We start from the raw sequence: 20544 nt of genomic DNA on the forward strand, positions 1-20544 counted from the left end.
ACCCAGACCCAGACCCAGACCCAGACCCAGACCCAGGACTATATAAAGAAGGATAGGAAAATGATGTCACAAGTTAGTAAACAGTGGAGCATTTCTGGAGCCCGTAGAGCACTTTCACAGTGCACTCGTAATGCTTTTAACGTATTCGTGCTTGCGCTGGCAAAATGTTTCTTGACATAATCAAGCATTAATTCGCATAAATAACAGTCAGTCGTTTTACATTAACGATATTTTTTATTGTTATTAAAGAAAATACAGCGGATGGAATCTGTACAACAGACAATGGCTGCAATCACTTTTTAATAACATAGAACACTCCCCTGTAATGGCATCATTTGAGACCCTCCCCACCTAAACCTGTGTACGTGGCCAGTCCCCAAGCTTCCTTTGCATCTGTTATCTCTGAGATTCTCCAATTCCCCCATGCTAGCAAGCAAAACAGAGCAGAACAGAGACCCTTCCCACAAATGCCCATAAATGTTCATATTTGCTGAAACTGCATTCCAAAATACCCCACCTAAACTCTGTGCTCAATGTCTCTCCATTGAAAGTACAGTGGCTCTCAAAAGTATTCACCCCCCTTGGACTTTTCCACATTTTATTGTGTTACAACATGGAATCAAAATGGATTTAATTAGGAGTTTTTGCCACTGATCAATACAAAAAAGTCCATAATGTCAAAGTGAAAAATAAAATCTACAAATTGTTCTAAATTAATTACAAATACAAAACAAAAAAAATTGATTGCATAAGTATTCACCCCCTTGAGTCAATATTTGTTAGAGGCACCTTTGGCAGCAATTACAGCCATGAGTCTATTTGGATAAGTCTCTATTATTATTATTATTATTATTATTATTATTATTATTATTATTATTATTATTATTATTATTATTATTATTATTATTATTATTATTATTATTATTATTATTATTATTATTATTATTTATTTCTTAGCAGACGCCCTTATCCAGGGCGACTTACAATTATTACAAGATATCACATTATTATTACATACAATTACTCATTTATACTGTTAACTGTCTAGCCCTGTTTCAACAAGGGTCCACAGTACAATTGGTGTTGTGCCAGAAATTACTGGGTCTGAAGACCACAGCTTCGTCAGCCATCCAACTTGGGTTAATTCACATGCGCCCGTTTCAAGTGTGGCTCAATGCCTTTCGGCTACACCCCAAGCACGAAAGACATCGTCGGCTGACAGTGTCTCGCCTATGCTATACGACTGCTTTCTGCCTTGCTTGAGAAGGTCAGGAGAGACGAGGCGACAGTTCTCCTGGTGGCCCCCAGATGGCCCAGGAGAATCAGGTTTTCGAACTTCTGCCAACTGCTGCAAGGCCAGCCCTGTGAGATCTCGCTGCGCATGGATCTCCTCAGTCAGGCGAAAGGCACCCTCTGGCACCCAGAAGTGGGCAGACTCCGTGGGTCTGTCCGCCTTAGGGCTCTCAGACGCAGTAGTCAGACACTGCAGAACGCTAGGGCTTCTTCCACAAGAGCTTTGTACGCCTACAAGTGGAAATATTTTCAAAATTGGTGCATGATCCCATTTATTGCCCTATAGCAATTATTTTACAGTTTCTGCAAGATCTACTAGAGGCGGGTTAAATCCCTCTCTACATTGAAAGTGTACTTAGCAACCATATCTGCATGCCATGTCCCCAGTGACTCAGCATCCCCGGGTACTCATATACTGGCAACCCGTTTTCTAAAGGGTGCTCAGTGGTTACCTCCTCCTATAAAGTACGTCCTCCCTGAATGGAGTCTAGACGTGGTACTGGAGGCTCTCACTAAGGCCCCATTTGAGCCCATACATTCCATAGAGTATCTCTCTATGAAGACAGCCTTTCTATTAGCTATCACCTCCGCTAAGCTGGTCAGTGAGCTACAGGCACTGTCCGTGCACAGTTCCTGTATGTGTATTTGGGACAATGGAAATGGTATTGTTGCACAGGAACCCTGCTTTCCTCCCTAAGGTGATTACAGCTTTTCAATTGAGTCACTCAGTGGAACTAGAGGCTTTCCATCCCCCTCCCTTTGCGGAGGAGATAGATGGGAGATTGAATTCCCTCTGCCCGGTCCGGGCATTGAGATGCTATGTGGATAGAACGAGAGCACTGCGTCAGTCTGACCAGCTCATTGTATGTCATGGTGAACGGCCCCGAGGTCAAACCACCTCTAAGCAGCGACTGTCCCATTGGATTGTAGACACGGTTTCGACTGCGTATACTAATGTCTGCCTATCCCCAGCTGGGAGGGTGGCCGCGCACTCTACCAGAGGTGTGGCTACGTCATGGGCCCTCTTTAGAGGTGCCTCATTGACTGATATTTGTACTGCGGCTAGCTGGGCTACTCCGCATACATTTACCAGGTTCTACCGATTTAATGTCATAGATCCCTCTATGCCTTCAATAGGCACTAGGGTCCTTGAGGTTGCACGCTCACACCATCAACACTAGGTGGCGGTAGCGAGATGTCCCTCATATGCTGTCCGCTCATTCTCCCTCGCGACGGCTTTGGTATACTTTCCCAAAAGTATTGTTTTGGCGGTCATCTTCGAATTGAAAGGGAATGATAGGTTACGGATGTAACCCTGGTTCCCTGAAAGAGGAGACAACCACCAACCTTGCGAGGTCGCATCACTCGCATTCGCGGGTTCAATGCAAAAGAGACTGAGATCTCCACAGAGTGACTATTTATTACCTCGGGAGGCGGGACCGAGGATGTCACTCCACAGAGGGGCCTATTGGCAGCTTTGATATAAAATGCTCAGTAAATACCTGACAAGCAGGCATATCCCAAAAGTATTGTTTTGACAGTCATCTTCACTTTCAGAGAATCAGGGTTACATCTGTAACCTATCTTCTAAAACACAGAGTAACTATGAGGCACACAGATATAGAGAACATTTCTGAATTCCTAAAAACTGATTTCTTGTCAGAAATCCGTGTGCTGACTGACCCTTATTCACGAGTGCTTTTTACTGCATATAATTCATTATGTCATAATATTTTGCCAGAAGACTTGCATTTTTTTGTTTTGTTTCAAAGAATAGATGTAAAGAAACGTTTTAAAGCTATAAAATTGAACAGTCACCATATTACTTTTTTTCTGTATGCCATAGAAGGCTAAAGAAAGCAGACAAATTTTTTCTAAGAATTAATTCTGAGGACGCCCATGCCAACTTAGACACATTATTACACCCTCTTACCTTTTCTGTATAGTAGTTGACATTATCCGAACTGCAGTTAGCTAGACCAGTGGACACATGAAGTGATAAGGTATCAGAAAACTATGACAAGCCATATGATCCTTTAGAGATATCTCAAATTCATTTAGAGACATCTCTTCATATTGTAAGATAGCTGTATAATTTCCAGATATCTCTAAACGTTTTGCTATCTGTAAATCAATTATAGAGATTTCTAAAAAAATGAAATAAATATATCTCAAATTGATTTACAGATACAATTGCATTTTAAGATATCTCTAAATGATTGCCATAGAAAACGGCAGCAACCTCTCATCTAGTGTCGGCATATTCCAAATGTAAGTGTTTAATTCAATGAAAGAACCGAAACATCTTCAGAGATAATGTTGTTACTGCTAATAAGTGTAATTATAAAATTATACAAAGTAAATATATCTGGACTCTGATACTAAAGACAAGAGAATGAGAGAGAAGCAAGCCGAGATGACTAAGGTAATTATAATACTAATGTATCAATATTTTGATTTTAAAAGGTTATGGAGTACATCCTAATAAAAATCATCTCTCTCCTCCAAAGCGTAGTGTGTTGTGACGTCATATGAATCGCCACACTTCTCTCGTAAAAGTTCCTGTTTTCTCCAGCAGGTGCCGCACATAAGTATATTATTTTAACTCCAACCGGAAACGTGAATAGTTGGAATCGTAAAGCAACAAGAAGCTGTGACTATACTTTTATCTGGAGTAAAACCAAGCCTTTGACATCAAAATGTCTGGATCATCAACCGTGAATACAATGAAGAAAGTCGTGCAGCAGTTGCGATTTGAAGCAAGTATAAACAGAGTAAAGGTAAGCTGAAGATAGAAAAGCGAACCCGTTTGGAAGTGAGTTTACAGCAGGGCGTGGGGACCATGGTGCTTTCGCTGCCATAGTTCTTTGTGGTCGATTTTATTAAGTTGTTTTTTTCCAGCTCCATGTGTAGTACAAATTAAACTATAATACTGCTTAAAATAAAGAAATACATATGTGTAAAACGAACAATACTATATATATATATATATATATATATATATATATATATATATATATATATATTTAAAAGAAAACACTGATTTCGAAAGTTTACATTCATTTTTTTTTAAATGTTTTTAAGTTGACTGTATTCGACAGTGAGACGATGCCAAACAAACCAGTGAATACGTATGTCGTGCTCAATCTTATTAATCCAGTTGTTCCTAGGTTAAACAATCCTGGTATTTTAATAGAATACAGCCCGTTTCCCGAGATTTCCTGTTAAGTGCATTTGGGCGATTTTTCTTTCTTTTTATAGGCTTTCCTCATCTTAACCATCCTTTTGGTAAAACATTCTCCCCCAATCAGAACAATTTTGTGTGTCAACGGAGAACAGCTGCTAGAAAATCAATAATTACAAAAAACTGCCCTATTTTCGAATGCCACATTTTAATACAGTGCCAATGTGCCACGATGCAGCGGACAGTTCCAGCTATACAGACGTTTCTGAATACTCATATATTCCCTTTTCTCTCCCTCAGGTGTCCAAGGCCGCCGCTGAACTGCAGCAGTTTTGCTTACAGAATGCCCACCAGGACCCTTTGCTGACAGGGGTGTCTTCCAGCACAAACCCATTCAGACCGCAGAAAGTGTGCGCGTTTTTGTAGCTCAAATACTCGGCTTTTTCTTTCGCTGGTAAGGGCTTTAAGAATACTTACAAACAGCATAAATGTCAATGTTTAAAAAAAAAAAAAAAAAGTAGTATTCAAACAAACCATCTGTTTCCACACAGTATTGTTTTTCCTTACGACTAAGTAATTTGCATAGCAGAACGGTTGCAGACAACCGACTGAATTGGTTAGTGGTATGCAAATACAATCATCTTCATTAGATTACTGTAAAACGTCTGTCCTGTCACTGGAAAGTCAGCCTTGCCACGTTAAAATGTAGTTTTTAGCATTCCAATCAGGTACATTTCTAAACCATTGGTTTAAAAACAAGTCCTAGGTCTTGGCCAAAATAATAGCCAGGTTATTAAAAATGAGCTTGGTTTTAGCATTTACTGTAGCCAAGGTCTGAAAATGTCTACCAGGTATTTAAATTGGAAGCAATGTTGATAAGTTGTTTGCTTTCCACAACTGGCCCAGATGAATTTGGTAATGCATGCTAACTTTTTTTCCCCTTTTCTTGCAGGTTTATAATGCCTGATCTTCACAAACAAATTCTGTCGCCACCTCCCTCGGTGTCTGAGAAGACCATTACATGAACCATTATTTCAAGTCTTAATGCCGGTTCTCAATGTTTTTTAAAACATATGCTTACCTGACCACTTATTTTTTCTGTACCTGCCTCTTCAGCTTTAGTTGCCTTATCTTTTAATGAAGAACCAGTTATGTATATATTTTATTTGGAAAATGAATTTAACAAAAGGGCCTGTGAACAGATGTATTTCAATAATATTTGCTTAAGTATTTACACTTGTGGGCTGATCAATATTTGGTAAAACTATAGCCAATGTTTGTATCGCTGCCTTCCAGTAAAGCAGGTAAATCTGAAGAAAATACTGTCCCAATTTTGACTGGAACCAAACTGGATTTACCTCTTAATCCAATGCTCAAGTCTTGATTGATGGCAATTTCTGACCAATGTGTGCTTAGATTCAAGTCTGCCGTGGGGATCAATGCAGTGATACGTTGATGCTTTTACATGTTCCAGCACTGCATTCATCAGTTGTGGTGGGGAGGTGATGACTGAATTGAACAAAACTGCATACAGTGGTTGTAATAGAAATTTCACTTCACTTTGTAGAATATTCGTTTACTGTTTGCTATTTGAAGCCTGCTGACAACATGGTTCCTTTTAAAATAAAATTAGTTAAATGTCACATCAGAACTTTTCTTTTTTGAAAATTATTTTTATGCAAGTTGTTTCACCAAAGGAGACACTTCAGTTATTGTGTGGAATAGGACCAATTTTACACTCATCAAAAATATAACTTTGAAAAAAAAAAAAAAATGTACACAATAAGATACACAACAGTTTAATACAACAAGTAAGATCTGTTACATAACATGAACATACAGTCCAGAAAGAAAAAAAGCCAAAATAAATAACCTTTTATTTGCTTAAAAATATCAGTTGGGTAGGTTGGTTTAGTACTTCTTTAATTTTACATGAACAGCAGCTTACTTTGGCATGTTGTTATCCAATTAGAAAGATCTCCAAATATTAATATCATCAATTAAATTAGGTGTTTTAAAGATCTACAACCTTTATAAATTAAAGAAATGTGAATGCAGCTTGTTTTTTTTTTTAATGAAAACACCACATCTGTAAAGCTATTATTATTTATTTCTTAGCAGACACCCTTATCCAGGGCGACTTACAGTCTTAAACAAAAATACATTTCAAGAATCACAGAATACATTGACTTTGGTTCTAGCAAGTACAAGTATGACAAAATACGATTCAATAACGGAGCAGATAATAGTGTCAGTGATAGTTACATCAGGATATGATTAAATACAAAATACTACAGATTAAATAACACTTGACAGATTACAGTACTCTAAAGTACAGGATTAAATGCAGTAAAATAGTGGGCAGATAAGAGCAAGTAAAGCGCATTTAAAGAAGAGTGATAAGTGTCCAGAGGGAAAAAAAGGTGCTGTCTGAAGAGGTGAGTCCCGAGGAGGTGCCGGAAAATGGTCAGGGACTAGGCAGTCTTGACATCTGTAGGAAGGTCATTCCACCACTGCGGGGCGAGGGTGGAGAAGGAGCGGGCTCTGGAGACGGAAGCATAGAGGAGGTAGCGCCAGTCTTCTAGTGCAGGAGGAGTGGAGAGGTCAAGTGGGGGTGTAAGGAGAGATGAGGCTCTGGAGGTAGCTGGGTGCAGTCTGGTCAAGGCATCTGTAAGCTAGTACAAGAGTCTTGAACTGGATGTGAGCGGTGATCGGGAGTGAGCAGAGCAGTGGAGTTGCGTGGGAGAAGCGAGGCAGAGAGAACACCAGACGAGCAGCGGACTTCTAGATGAGCTGCAGCGGACGGGTGGCGGACGTAGGGAGGCCAGCCAGAAGGGAGTTGCAATAGTCTTGGCGAGAGAGTACCAGCTAACCTTTTTATTACAATTATTATAAGATAGTATAATACTAGTAAAGCCATAAATATTTGCAAGCTTTTTATTATGCGTTTTTCATGTATGAAAAAAAAAACCCGCAAACATTTTTGGCACGAATATCAAATTCCACTAACAATACATACTTCGTATATTGTAACAGGTCGCTAACATTTCTGGAGCAAAATAGGTTATATGGGTGATTCTTCAAATACTTTGGCCACAAACATGTATGGCTTTACTGTATCTTGTAGCACAATACTTTGCTTTCTGTCAGTTCAGTATACGCACCAGCAGAGCTGGATCATTATATTAAGAACTGGCAATATTTAAATGAAATGGGTGATAATGCCTCTGGAAGTGAAGACCAACACAATTAAAAATCGTTTCAAGTCAAGCTGTTTTTAGAAGATTAACTAAATCGATCTGAATCTGTTCATACACCACCAGTTATTTATTTCCAACTGCAAAATCACTCTGGAGATTTGCTACACCCCAATGTGTCCATATGTTCCCTCACATTAGCACAGGCTGGTCAAAATAGGGAAGGGAAGAAGTATGTGGTTGTGTGGGATCAGCAGCTACTCAAAACCCATTTTAGGTTTTGTTCACTCCACAAGCAACTGATGAGATAACAGGGTTAGGTTAAACCCTTTTTGCTCCATAGGGAGCATAGGTCATCCACTTTGATCCTCTATGTGGCTCTGTCTTATGTGGCTCTGTTTTGGGCTAGTTTCTCCAGTTCCTTCAGTTCTGCCTCTGTGGACCTCCTCCAGCTGTTTCTTGGTCTTCCGGGTTTTCTTTTCCCTTGTGGGTTCCAAGTTAGTGACTGTCTGGTTATGTTTATTGTTGGTTTTCTGCATGTATGTCCAATCCAGCACCACTTCTTTTGATTTGTCTTTCTATGACTTGTGTTCTTTCCCCAGAGATCTTTGTTCCTGATGGTGTTTGGCCAATTCCTAAGATGGTTCTGAGGCATTTATTTATGAAAGCTTGCAGTCTGTTTTTTGATGCCTTTGTTGTCCGCCATGTTTCTGCTCCATACAACAGCACTGATTTTACATTAGTATTAAAATGCAGAGCTTTGTTTTAGCTGAAATGTTTTTTGAGTTCCAGATAGGCTTAAGCATGATAAATGCTGCTCTTGCTTTTCCTATTCTCATTTGGATGTCTTTGTCTGCTCCTCCATCCTTCCCTATGACACTTACCAGCTAGGTAAAGGAGCTTACCTCTTGTAGCTTCTCCCCATCCAGAACGATACAGTCTTCTTTTAAATTACTGATATGCATCACCTTAGTTTTGGCTTTGTTAATGGCGAGCCCCGTTTTGGCTGCTGTTCTTGCCAACTCAGTGACTTTCCACTGCATTTGTTGGTGTGTGTGTGATATTAGAGCAATATCACCTGCATAATCCAAGTCGTCCAGTTGTGACCAGAGTGACCATTGTACCCCCAGTCTTTGGCCTTCTGTGATGAGATAACAGAAACAAAGGCAATGGTTCATATCTCAAAAGCATATCCTAAAGTGAGCATTGTTACAGGTCTATATCACTCATAGTATAGTACATGAAAAAACAACGTAATTACAAGATACACATACACATTTAAAAACTGAAGCTGTAGTTGCTTTATTGTCAAGTTCTAGCCAGTTGGGTTCTTTGTTTGTTTCCACTTTCTTTCTTTTTACAAGTGGAAATTTCTTCTGCAGCTGTCCATCTCATGGCGCTAAAAATAATGCAGAAACATTTAAAGCTATATAGTTTTACATTATTAATCAAATATTCTTTAGCGCATTTCAAAATGAAACCTTTTTATTTTAATATTTTCAATAAAAAGTAACCTCACCTTATGAACCCATTCATACACTCCAAATTAGGAGTCAAACGTTCCTTTCTGAAGAGATCGGAGTTTCAAGGTGAATCACGGTCCCAACTCCTGGATTCCCACTCTTGTCATTCTTAAAGATGTATCTTGAAAATGAAAAACAGGTTATTCACAGAAGTTCTCACATAGCAAGAACTGAATAGAAGCCTAAAAGTACCAAGCATTCAGTGCATCAGTTTTATTAATAAGGCTACTTCACATAACTGAGCCAATTAACCTCAATACAAATATTGATATTTCATGCAGTTTGAGGGTTTCTAACAAGAGTTTGATTTCTCTAGATAGGAGCGAGAAAAAGGCATACCTGTGGTATCTAAAAAAGATGTAATCTCTTTGTTTTCCAATTACAAAGATCTACCTGCCGTCCAAAAAAATTGGGGTCATGAGGGAAGAGGGAAGCAAACATTCCGATGGATTGGCCCAGACATGTAGTGGTTATTGAGGATCACCTCAGGCACATGCTCTGTGGGTTCCTTGCCTTTTCGCTGAAACTGAAATAAATAAAAGGAGAAACAAATCAGAAAAAGGATATTAAAATGAACACATATATAACACAAGGATTAAAGCTTGCGAATAGTATATATATATATATATATATATATATATATATATATATATACACACACACACACACACACACACACACAGTACTGTGCAAAAGTTTTAGGCAGGTGTGAAAAAATGCTGTAAAGTAAGAATGCTTTCAAAAAGACATGTTAATAGATTATATTTATCAATTAACTAAATGCAAAATGAAGGAACAGAAGAAAAATCTAAATCAAATCCATATTTGGTGTGACCACCCTTTGCCTTCAAAACAGCATCAATTCTTCTAGGTACACTTGCACAAAGTCAGGGATTTTGTAGGCATATAGTTAGGTGTATGATTAAACAATTATACCAAACAGGTGCTAATGATCATCAATTCAATATGTAGGTTGAAACACAATCATTAACTGAAACAGAAACAGCTGTGTAGGAGGAATAAAACTGGGTGAGGAACAGCCAAACTCAGCTAACAAGGTGAGGTTGCTGAAGACAGTTTACTGTCAAAAGTCATACACCATGGCAAGACTGAGCACAGCAACAAGACACAAGGTAGTTATACTGCATCAGCAAGGTCTCTCCCAGGCAGAAATTTCAAGGCAGACAGGGGTTTCCAGATGTGCTGTCCAAGCTCTTTTGAAGAAGCACAAAGAAACGGGCAACGTTGAGGACCGTAGAGGCAGTGGTCGGCTAAGGAAACTTACTGCAGCAGATGAAAGACACATCATGCTTACTTCCCTTCGCAATCGGAAGATGGCCAGCAGTGCCATCAGCTCAGAATTGGCAGAAAACAGTGGGACCCTGGTACACCCATCTACTGTCCGGAGAAGTCTGGTCAGAAGTGGCCTTCATGGAAGACTTGCGGCCAAAAAGCCATACCTCCGACGTGGAAACAAGGCCAAGCGACTCAACTATGCATGAAAACACAGGAACTGGGGTGCAGAAAAATGGCAGCAGGAGCTCTGGACTGATGAGTCAAAATTTGAAATATTTGGCTGTAGCAGAAGGCAGTTTGTTCGCCAAAGGGCTGGAGAGCGGTACACGAATGATTGTCTGCAGGCAACAGTGAAGCATGGTGGAGGTTCCTTGCAAGTTTGGGGCTACATTTCTGCAAATGGAGTTGGGGATTTGGTCAGAATTAATGGTCTCCTCAATGCTGAGAAGTACAGGCAGATACTTATCCATCATGCAATACCATCAGGGAGGCATCTGATTGGCCCCAAATTTATTCTGCAGCATGACAACGACCCCAAACATACAGCAAAAGTCATTAAGAACTATCTTCAGCGTAAAGAAGAACAAGGAGTCCTGGAAGTGATGGTATGGCCCCCACAGAGCCCTGATCTCAACATCATCGAGTCTGTCTGGGATTACATGAAGAGAGAGAAGCAACTGAGGCTGCCTAAATCCACAGAAGAACTGTGGTTAGTTCTCCAAGATGTTTGGTCCAACCTACCTGCCGAGTTCTTTCAAAAACTGTGTGCAAGTGTACCTAGAAGAATTGATGCTGTTTTGAAGGCAAAGGGTGGTCACACCAAATATTGATTAGATGTAGATATTTCTTCTGTTCACTCACTTTGCATTTTGTTAATTGATAAATATAAACTATTAACGTGTCTATTTTTTATTTAACGTGTCTATTTTTTTTCACACCTACCTAAAACTTTTGCACAGTACTGTAATATATATATATATATATATATATATATATATATATATATATATATATATATATATTGTAACCCGGCCGGCACTCACGGTCGTTCGTTTGCCCCTTTCAAAGCAGACCCAGGACACAGGAAATGGATTTTCAAGCGCGGTGGTGCTATTTTTAATAAACACAAAAATAAACACAAAACAAAACCTAACTCAATTTTGGAGTACTTACTAAACGGGTTATTCCCTGACTAACTTGCAGGACGGCTAAGCCGTTTACCTGGCACCACGGAACATAAACCAAAACCACACAGGTTTAACACAGCACATACTTCTTTTATGACTGCTCGGAAGCAGAGCACCTCTCTTCTGCTTCCTTCTACTCAGCAGCCCCGTGCAGACTGACTGCACATCTTAAATACCCCTGCACCTGGTACTAATTGATAATAACTACCAGGTGCGGGTGATAATTAAACAAATAAAACAATTAATTTAAACAAAATGTGCATTCGCAATTGTTTTTGGCAGGGAAGATCTTAACCCCCCTCCCTGCCGTGTTACACTATATATATATATATATATATATATATATATATATATATAGTACCCTTGAGCAAGGTACTTTACCTAGATTGCTCCAGTAAAAACCCAACTGTATAAATGGGTAATTGTATGTAAAAATAATGTGATATCTTGTAACAATTGTAAGTCGTCTTGGATAAGGGCGTCTGTTAAGAAAGAAATAATAATAATAATATATCGGCCCGAATACCTACTTTTTGAGCAGGGTTCGGATTCGGCCAAACCACTTAGGATTTGGTGAACCGAATCCAAATCTTTTATCTGCTCTGACGCACATCCATTTTAACACATCCCTCCAATGTGTGCAGTTCTTCTTTAAATAAAAGACACGGATCCGGTATTGAACGTAACTGTTGTATTTAATAACAAGAACATGTCTGATGAACTCTGTCGCGGCTCTCAACTCCCTAAATTATTGGTGGCGCGCGCACGCACTAAACACACGCAGCTGCTGAATGCAAACATACCCCCATATGCAACAGCACAGTCACATCACACTTTTCATGGAGTAAAGTTATGCAGTAAACCTGTAATATATACTGTTGTAGACTTTTGTGCTTTGTTGCTTTGTCTGTCAAACGTGCGCTAGAGATCATACTGAGATAAAAAAAATAATAATAATAAAAATCCATGCACAGAAATATATATTTTTTTGTAACTTTACAACTGTCAAATGTGCAAGTTGTTGTTGAACAATATGCTTTAGTAAATTAAATTACGTTACTGTAATGTGCCAATACAAGTTGAACCATTTGGGAACTGCTGTGTTTTATTAAAATATTTCTAAAACTATTTCATAGACTATTTGGTATGTGTTACACACACAGTGCATTTAAATCAACGTGGGTTTTATTTCACAGGGAGATTCACGTCACTCATCACGGTAATGTTTTCCTCATAGCTCTCAGATAGGGTTGTCAACAGGCTCCAGAATCTTGGGACATTTTAAGGCAGGTCAGATTTTTCAACTCACCTCTCCAAACTGCAATGTATTCGACATGTAAAGTGAGTGTGAATTGCTTAAGCAGTTTAGTAAATGTATTTAATTGTGGTGGCGATTCTATCCGGAGAGCCTCGTAACAATGAATAATCGTATTGCTTGAATTTTTTAATACAGTAAACAATATCTATCAAAAGAGCGCAACACCATTATTATTGATAGCTTTGCACTAACCTGCACTCTTTCATTTAACTTTGTGGCAGCAGGTAAAGTTTCTATTTGTTTAATATGTCTTGCTTCACACAGTCCCGCCCAGTCATAGACTCAGAAAGCCAATCAGCTGCTTTATAGGTCTGATTGATGGAAACAATCCACGCAGGCAGGTGTGTGCTTTTGGTAACTGTAGCAGGGCAGGAGCCCTGCACATGAAGAGTGGGTTTTGTGTATATATACTGTAAATAGTATTGCGTAAATGTGTTCATTATTATAAATGATTAATGAAGTACCTGACGGCCCTGTGATTGCCAGCTGTGGTTAAATCAGCAGGTAGGTGTCTTCCAGTACTGCGTCAGGTATAAAGAGGTCCTGTTTGTTCACCTCAGGGCTGCTGCAAAGCCACGGACAATGGGCTGAACACCGTCCACACTACCCAGACATGGAGACCTGGCTGTTTATTTATTTAGCAGACGCCTTTATCCAAGGCGAATTACAGAGACTAGGGTGTGTGAACTATGCATCAGCTGCAGAGTCACTTACAATTACATCTCACCCGAAAGACGGAGCACAAGGAGGTTAAGTGACTGAGGTGGGATTTGAACCAGGGACCTCGTGGTTACAAGCCCTTTTCTTTAACCACTGGACCACACAGCCTCCTATATGGCTGTGTAATCCTGAGCACCGCGAGAGTGACCCGGGATCAGAAGCGAAACCGCCGACGGCCCTGCTAGTAGTTGGAGTCGGGGTTTGGTTATAATTGAACAGAGAAGATTAGTTCAGGGATTGTAGATCCCACTAATGTATAGTGAGTGAGGTGTATAAAGCGGGAGTAGCGCACACCGTTTTTACAGCACCTTTATTTTCATAGTTTTTTGTACTGTGTTTTGTTTGTCTTTGTACAGCTTGCTGTATGTGTCCTCTCTGCGATACCATCTTTGGTAATGTCACATGACCCCTTGTTTATTTACTTTGTTTGCATTAATAAATCCTGCGCGCCTGTGAAGCGTGTCAACTTCAACCTCTGTCTTGATCTCCTGCCTGTCACTCAGCAGCGAATACATGCACCCACAAGCAATTGCCCTGTTACAGTAATAATTAAGTAAAACAATTAAATTAATTTAGCGACAGTTCGCACAATTCACACTCACTTTGCTTAATATATTTTAGTTTAGAGAGGCAAGTTACAAAACCTGACCTGCCTTAAAGTGTCCCGAGATTCTGGAGCCTGTTGGCAACCCTACTCTCAGATCAGGTGACACAGGTTGAAACGTCATTAAAGAAAATAGTGGATTATGGCAAAGATGCAGCTCTCCTTTCTTGTAAAGGTAAAGTAAACGGTTCTGTATTTTGACATTTCTGTTGTGGGGGAGGGGGCTAGCAGTAAATTGTGTAAGTTTCAAACTGAAATCTTATTCAGGGATAGATTTCCATTTGGTATTAAAAATACTATTAACTAAAAGACTCAAAACTATAGATTGTGCACGTCCCGTATAAGTAGCTGCCAGTCTGTTTTTCATTCAACAGTTTCCTTCAGTTTTCTTGGCAGTTTTTGTAGATTTGGTATTCGGCTGAATCTTTTGAGATGGATTCGGCCGAATCCCAAAAACTTGGATTCGGTGCATCCCTAACTATAAATTTATGTCACCGTTTAAAATTATTTTCAGTATATCTGAGAATGACTGCTCTACACAATACCTGCCTGGCTAAGACTACCCGGGAGTTTTATCATTTTTGATTTGCTGCCTAGGTAAAAATATACATTGAATATACAAAAGTAAACCAACAAGAGAAGACATATTGCACATCAGAAACTGTCAACTTATATTACTGCACCTTTTTCCACAGCTCCTTTATACCACAAAGCCATCTGGAACCCACAGTACTGTTTACTGTATAGTGTACGAATATTTCTCTCACAGTAAAAGCAGACAGGCAAGGCGCTTACCTCTTCATCCTGGGGGTCTACAGTCGTCTCATCATAAACCTTCTGGTTTTCAACTGTCTTTGGAACTTTTTTGGGGGGTGCCTTTACATATACATATACAGTGCCTTGCATAAGTATTCACCCCCCGTGGACTTTTCCACATTTTGTAGTGTTACAACCTGGAATTAAAATGGATTTAATTAGGATTTTTACCATTTGATTTACACAACATACTTAACACTTTGAAGGTATAAAATATTTTTTTATTGCGACACAAAAGTTAATTAAACAAAAAAAAAAGACATTTGTTGGTTGCATACTTGCTCTTATTGTATTACTTGTATTGTAACACTTGAAATGTATTTGCTTATGATTGTAAGTCGCCCTGGATAAGGGCGTCTGCTAAGAAATAAATAATAATAATAATAATAATAATAATAATAATAATTCACCCCCCTGAGTCAATACTTGGTAGAAGCACCTTTGGCAGCAATTACAGCTGTGAGTCTTTTTGGGTAAGTCTCTACCAGCTTTGCACATCTGGATCCTGCAATTTTTGCCCATTCTTCTTGGCAAAATTGCTCAAGCTCTGTCAAGTTGGATGGGGACCGTTGGTGAACAGCAATTTTCAAGTCTTGCCACAGATTCTCAATCGGATTGAGGTCTGGGCTTTGACTGGGCCATTCTAAGACATTCAGGTTCTTGTTTTTAAACCACTCCAGTGTAGCTTTGGCTGTGTGTTTAGGGTCATTGTCCTGCTGGAAGGTGAACCTCCGCCCCAGTCCCAGGTCTCTTGCAGACTGAAACATGTTTTCCTCTAGAATTTCCCTGTATTTGGCTCCATCCATCTTGCCCTCAATCCTGACCAGTTTCCCAGTCCCTGCCGATGAAAAGCATCCCCATAACATGATGCTGCCACCACCATGCTTCATCGTGGGCTTGGTGTTCTCAGGGTGATGAGCAGTGCTGACTTTGCGCCACACATAGCGTTTTGCGCTAAGGCCAAAAAGTTCAATTTTGGTCTCATCAGACCAGAGAACATTTCAATTCCAAACAGGATTTGATATGGGTTTTTTTCAGCAATGGCTTTCTTCTCGCCACTCTGTGGAGCGTCCAGGTTATAGTTGTCCCATGGACAGTTTCTCCCATCTCAGCTGTGGATCTCTCTACTCCTTCAGAGTTACCATCGGCCACTTGGTTGCTTGTCTGACTAATGCCCTCCTTACCTGGTCACTGAGTTTTGGTGGACGGCCTTCTCTAGGCAGAGTCGCGGTTGTACCATATTCTTTCCATTTTTTAATAATGGATTTAACGGTGCTCCGGGGGATGTTCAAAGTTTGGGATATTTTTTTATAACCCAACCCTGATTGGTGCTTCTCCAGAACTTTATCCCGGACTTGTTTTGATAGCTCCTTGGTGTTCATGATGCTGTTTATTTAGATATGCTCTCTAACAAACTTTGGGGCCTTCCAGAAACAGGTGTATTTAATCTGAGATCATGTGACACTTTAATTACACACAGGTGGACTCCATTCAACTAATTATGTGACTTCTGAAGGCAATTGGTTGCACCAGAGCTTATTTAGGGGTGTGTGGCAATGTGGCCACGCCCTTGTGCGTAGTTTGTGTTATATGTTGTATGTTACATGTTGCGTGTAAATGTTGGTGTATAGAGATGGTACACGGGATATAAATGGATCTGTGTTTCACGTGTATTTAAAAATGTAGATTTGTATTTAGGCACGAGGATGGCACAAATCACTTCACGTGCTGGTTAAAATGTAATGTGTGATCACGGGAGTGCACTTTAATTAATTCACGTGCAGTTGTACCAAGATTCCAATTGAATGATTGACTAGCAATCGAGTCTCGGTACAACTGCATAAAAGCAGCATGTTTTCACTCACTCAGGGTTGGGTGTTCGTGAGTGGATGAGAGAGAAGGAGAAATAAAAGCTTGAGTTCAGAGAACAACTGCTACAGCGTGCTGGAAGTGCCAGCACGGTACTTGTTAACGTTCATCCACTTGTTTTGTGCGTTAGTTCGTTTTGTTTACCTGTTTATTTTGGCCACAAGTGCCGTGTCCTGTTTTCTGTTTGTTCAACCTTTTTATGTATTGGTTATTAAACGCTGAGTGCAGCCATTGCACTCAGTTTCACTCATCACCACTGTCTGTCTGTGTGCTTTCTTCCGGGTCTGACGTGTCACTACCAGCCAGCATTGTGACAGGGTGTCACAGCAAAGGGGTTGAATACTTATGCAATGAAGACTTTTCAGTTTTTTATTTGTAAATAATTTTGAAAAATATGTAGATTTTTCCCCCCACTTTGACATTATGGACTATTTTGTGTAGATCAGTGACAAAAAATCCAAATTAAATCAATTTTAATTCCAGGTTGTAACACTACAAAATGTGGAAAAGTCCAAGGGGGGTGAATACTTATGCAAGGCACTGTACATTTAAAAAAAAAAAATTAAAAAAATAATCACATTTGAGACCACCTCTAGATTTACATATTTAATGACCATCATCGCCTACAAAACATAGGACCTCGTGAATGTACTTGCATACAAATGATGTATTTAATATTTCCTTCCGTGTTTAACCAGTTACTTTATCTGTCTTAATAAATGTGCTTATTTCTGGTTGAGAACAATTAAAAATCAATGCTCTTACCAGGTCTACTCCCAATTGGATAAACAGTTCTAAAATAAATGTAAAAATCCAAATGTGACATCAGAGATAAGAATGGTCTTGATCAGCGAGGTCCCAGTGCATACAGAAACCACAGTATCTCCCAGTTCTTTAATTTCCCAGCTCTTTATATAAAACTGTGTAACATGCAAGTACCAAGAGGAAGACTGTCAAGCAATAGTACATATCCTGTGATTCTGTTACTTTAAGAACGTAGAATGACCACGTATCATCATCACAATCGAGTAAGCAAATGTAAAAAGTAATGTGTGACAAAACAAAATCAAATAAAAAAAAGTTACTTTACCTTGTCTCGTCTTTTTCCTTTCCTTCTTCAATGCTAACTTTTCCTAAGAGAAAACACACACATATAGAGAGCGAGAGCGAGAGCGAGAGATTACAAACTCTTTGTTTACAGTCTTGGCGTTGGTTCTGATGCAAAGCAAAGGGGCAATAAATACCACAGAGTGTACATGACAGCATCATATCATCAGTGAAAATAGTCGTATTTATCATTTGTATGTAAAGAAAACGTATTTAGATAATGTGCTATATAAGTAATTGCATACTGTAAAAACGAACTGTAACATACACACTGGAGTTTGAGTAAATACCCTACATCAACTTCAGACCAGTTTCATATGACAAGTGCCGACAAAGGCAACACTATGTGAACGGTACTCGGATGCATTTACAGACTGTATTCACATAACTCGTGCTGGTTAGTGAGTCAATAACATGCATTTGATTTTAACAGCATACCTTTCGTTTTTACTGTTTAAATTTCAAAAACATGAAATGCCTTCGTTGTTTATTTTTGATCTCTGACACGCTGAATGTTGGTGGAAAATGCATCTCCGGGGGTTGCTCGTCGGTCTCTGCTTTCTCCACTCCTTCCTTCGTTTCTCCGTTTTCTTTCTGTGGGTTCTTTCCCTTTATTTTTAAGTTTTTTTGCGTGTTCTTGGGTAAGCAAGTCTCCCTCTGCTTCTTTCACGTCCATGCTTACTATTTTTCTGTCACATGTTTCACTTTTTTCACCTTTCCTCTACGAACCGGATCTTCCTTTCCCAATTCCAAGTTCCAAAAAAGGAACTCTTGCACCACTCAGTGTAGTGGAAGAACAACAACAGATGAGGTCCGTAGTACAGTATTTGTTTGTTGTACAGTACATTATACAGTACAATACTGTACAGTCACGCATAACACTTATTTATCAGATTATAAAAGTGCGTAAAACCAATAGTATTTTATCATCCTATCAATGAATCTTTTGCTGGACTTTGTCAAAAGCTTTCTGGAAATCTAAATAAACCATTTCATATTAATGTACTATTTCATGTATTGTGCTACTATCATGTATTATGCATTTCTCTTTATTTAAAGTATGGATGCTCTTGTTGTTATTATTATTTATTTCTTAGCAGACACCCTTATCCAGGGCGACTTACAATTGTAACAAGATATCACATTATTTTTTTTTTTTACACACAATTACCCATTTATACAGTTGGGTTTTTACTGGAGCAATCTAGGTAAAGTACCTTGCTCAAGGGTACAGCAGCAGTGTCCCCCACCTGGGATTGAACCCATGACCCTCCAGTCAAGAGTCCATAGCCCTAACCACTACTCCACACTGCTGCCCTTGTACTGCATCTTGTAAAGCGATTTGTGATGGTGGTCCACTATGAAAGGCGCTATATAAAATAAAGTGATTGATTGATATGCTTTGCAATTATCCATTGTCTATGTTGCATCCTTAAAAAAATCAAGCAGGTTAGTTAGACACGATCTCCCTTTCCTGAAACCATGTTGACTGTCTCCCAGGATACTGTTACCATATAGGTAATTTTCCATTTTGGATCTTATTATAGTTTACATATAATAGAAGTCAGGCTTATTGGTCTGTTACCTGGTTCGGTTTTGTCTCCCTTTTTGTGGATGATGCAGGACTGACGTCAGGGGAGGTGCAAGGGATGCAACTGCACCAGGACCCAGCCTTTTTTTTCTGAGCCCACTTTAATGACTACACGTAAAAAAAAAAAATATATATATATATATATATATATATATATATATATATATATATATATATATATATATATATATATATATATATATATACATACAGCTCTGGAAAAAATTAAGAGACCACTGCAACATTATCAGTTTCTCTGGTTTTGCTATTTATAGGTATGTGTTTGGGTAAAATGAACATTTTTGTTTTATTCTATAAACTACTGACAACATTTCTCCCAAATTCCAAATAAAAATATTGTCATTTAGAGCATTTATTTGCAGAAAATGACAACTGGTCAAAATAACAAAAAAGATGCAGTGTTGTCAGACCTTGAATAATGCAAAGAAAATAAGTTCATATTCATTTTTAAACAACACAATACTAATGTTTTAACTTAGGAAGAGTTCAGAAATCAATATTTGGTGGAATAACCCTGATTTTCAAGCACAGCTTTCATGCGTCTTGGCATGCTCTCCACCAGTCTTTCACATTGATGTTGGGTGACTTTATGCCACTCCTGGCGCAAAAATTCAAGCAGCTCGGCTTTGTTTGATGGCTTGTGACCATCCATCTTCCTCTTGATCACATTCCAGAGGTTTTCAATGGGGTTCAGGTCTGGAGATTGGGCTGGCCATGACAGGGTCTTGATCTGGTGGTCCTCCATCCACACCTTGATTGACCTGGCTGTGTGGCATGGAGCATTGTCCTGCTGGAAAAACCAATCCTCAGAGTTGGGG

General features: G+C 39.2%; 1 protein-coding gene and 1 long non-coding RNA gene across 4 annotated transcripts; one reads left to right on the top strand and one right to left on the bottom strand.

The window, feature by feature from the left end:
* The first annotated feature begins 3879 nt into the window (after positions 1 to 3879).
* On the top strand, positions 3880 to 6120 carry LOC117416910 (guanine nucleotide-binding protein G(I)/G(S)/G(O) subunit gamma-5-like). Its single transcript, XM_034028393.3, has 3 exons — positions 3880 to 4073; positions 4778 to 4931; positions 5430 to 6120. Exons 1-2 carry the CDS (start codon positions 3993 to 3995, stop codon positions 4901 to 4903), a joined length of 207 nt encoding a protein of 68 aa, XP_033884284.1. The 5' UTR covers positions 3880 to 3992; the 3' UTR covers positions 4904 to 4931; positions 5430 to 6120.
* Positions 6121 to 7437: 1317 nt separating this feature from the next.
* Positions 7438 to 18889, bottom strand: LOC117416917 (uncharacterized). 3 transcript variants are annotated; one of them, XR_004546659.3, is made up of 7 exons: positions 18553 to 18889; positions 18098 to 18140; positions 15118 to 15275; positions 9537 to 9723; positions 9194 to 9318; positions 8949 to 9073; positions 7438 to 8815 (listed from the first exon to the last, which is right to left on the bottom strand). It is a non-coding gene; the product is annotated as an uncharacterized LOC117416917 (long non-coding RNA). The 3 variants fall into 3 exon arrangements; XR_004546660.3 differs by lacking the exon at positions 8949 to 9073; XR_004546658.3 differs by having other exon boundaries at positions 7438 to 9073.
* Positions 18890 to 20544: the final 1655 nt, after the last annotated feature.

Source organism: Acipenser ruthenus, chromosome 12, assembly GCF_902713425.1.
Source record: "Acipenser ruthenus chromosome 12, fAciRut3.2 maternal haplotype, whole genome shotgun sequence".
Classification (NCBI taxonomy): domain Eukaryota; kingdom Metazoa; phylum Chordata; class Actinopteri; order Acipenseriformes; family Acipenseridae; genus Acipenser; species Acipenser ruthenus.

Bases quoted from the DNA above. Each gene is read 5' to 3' on its own strand.
- LOC117416910 (XM_034028393.3), top strand. From the start codon at position 3,993: ATGTCTGGATCATCAACCGTGAATACAATGAAGAAAGTCGTGCAGCAG. The intron at 4,074-4,777 runs GTAAGCTGAAGA...TCTCTCCCTCAG, and splicing joins CAAGTATAAACAGAGTAAAG to GTGTCCAAGGCCGCCGCTGA.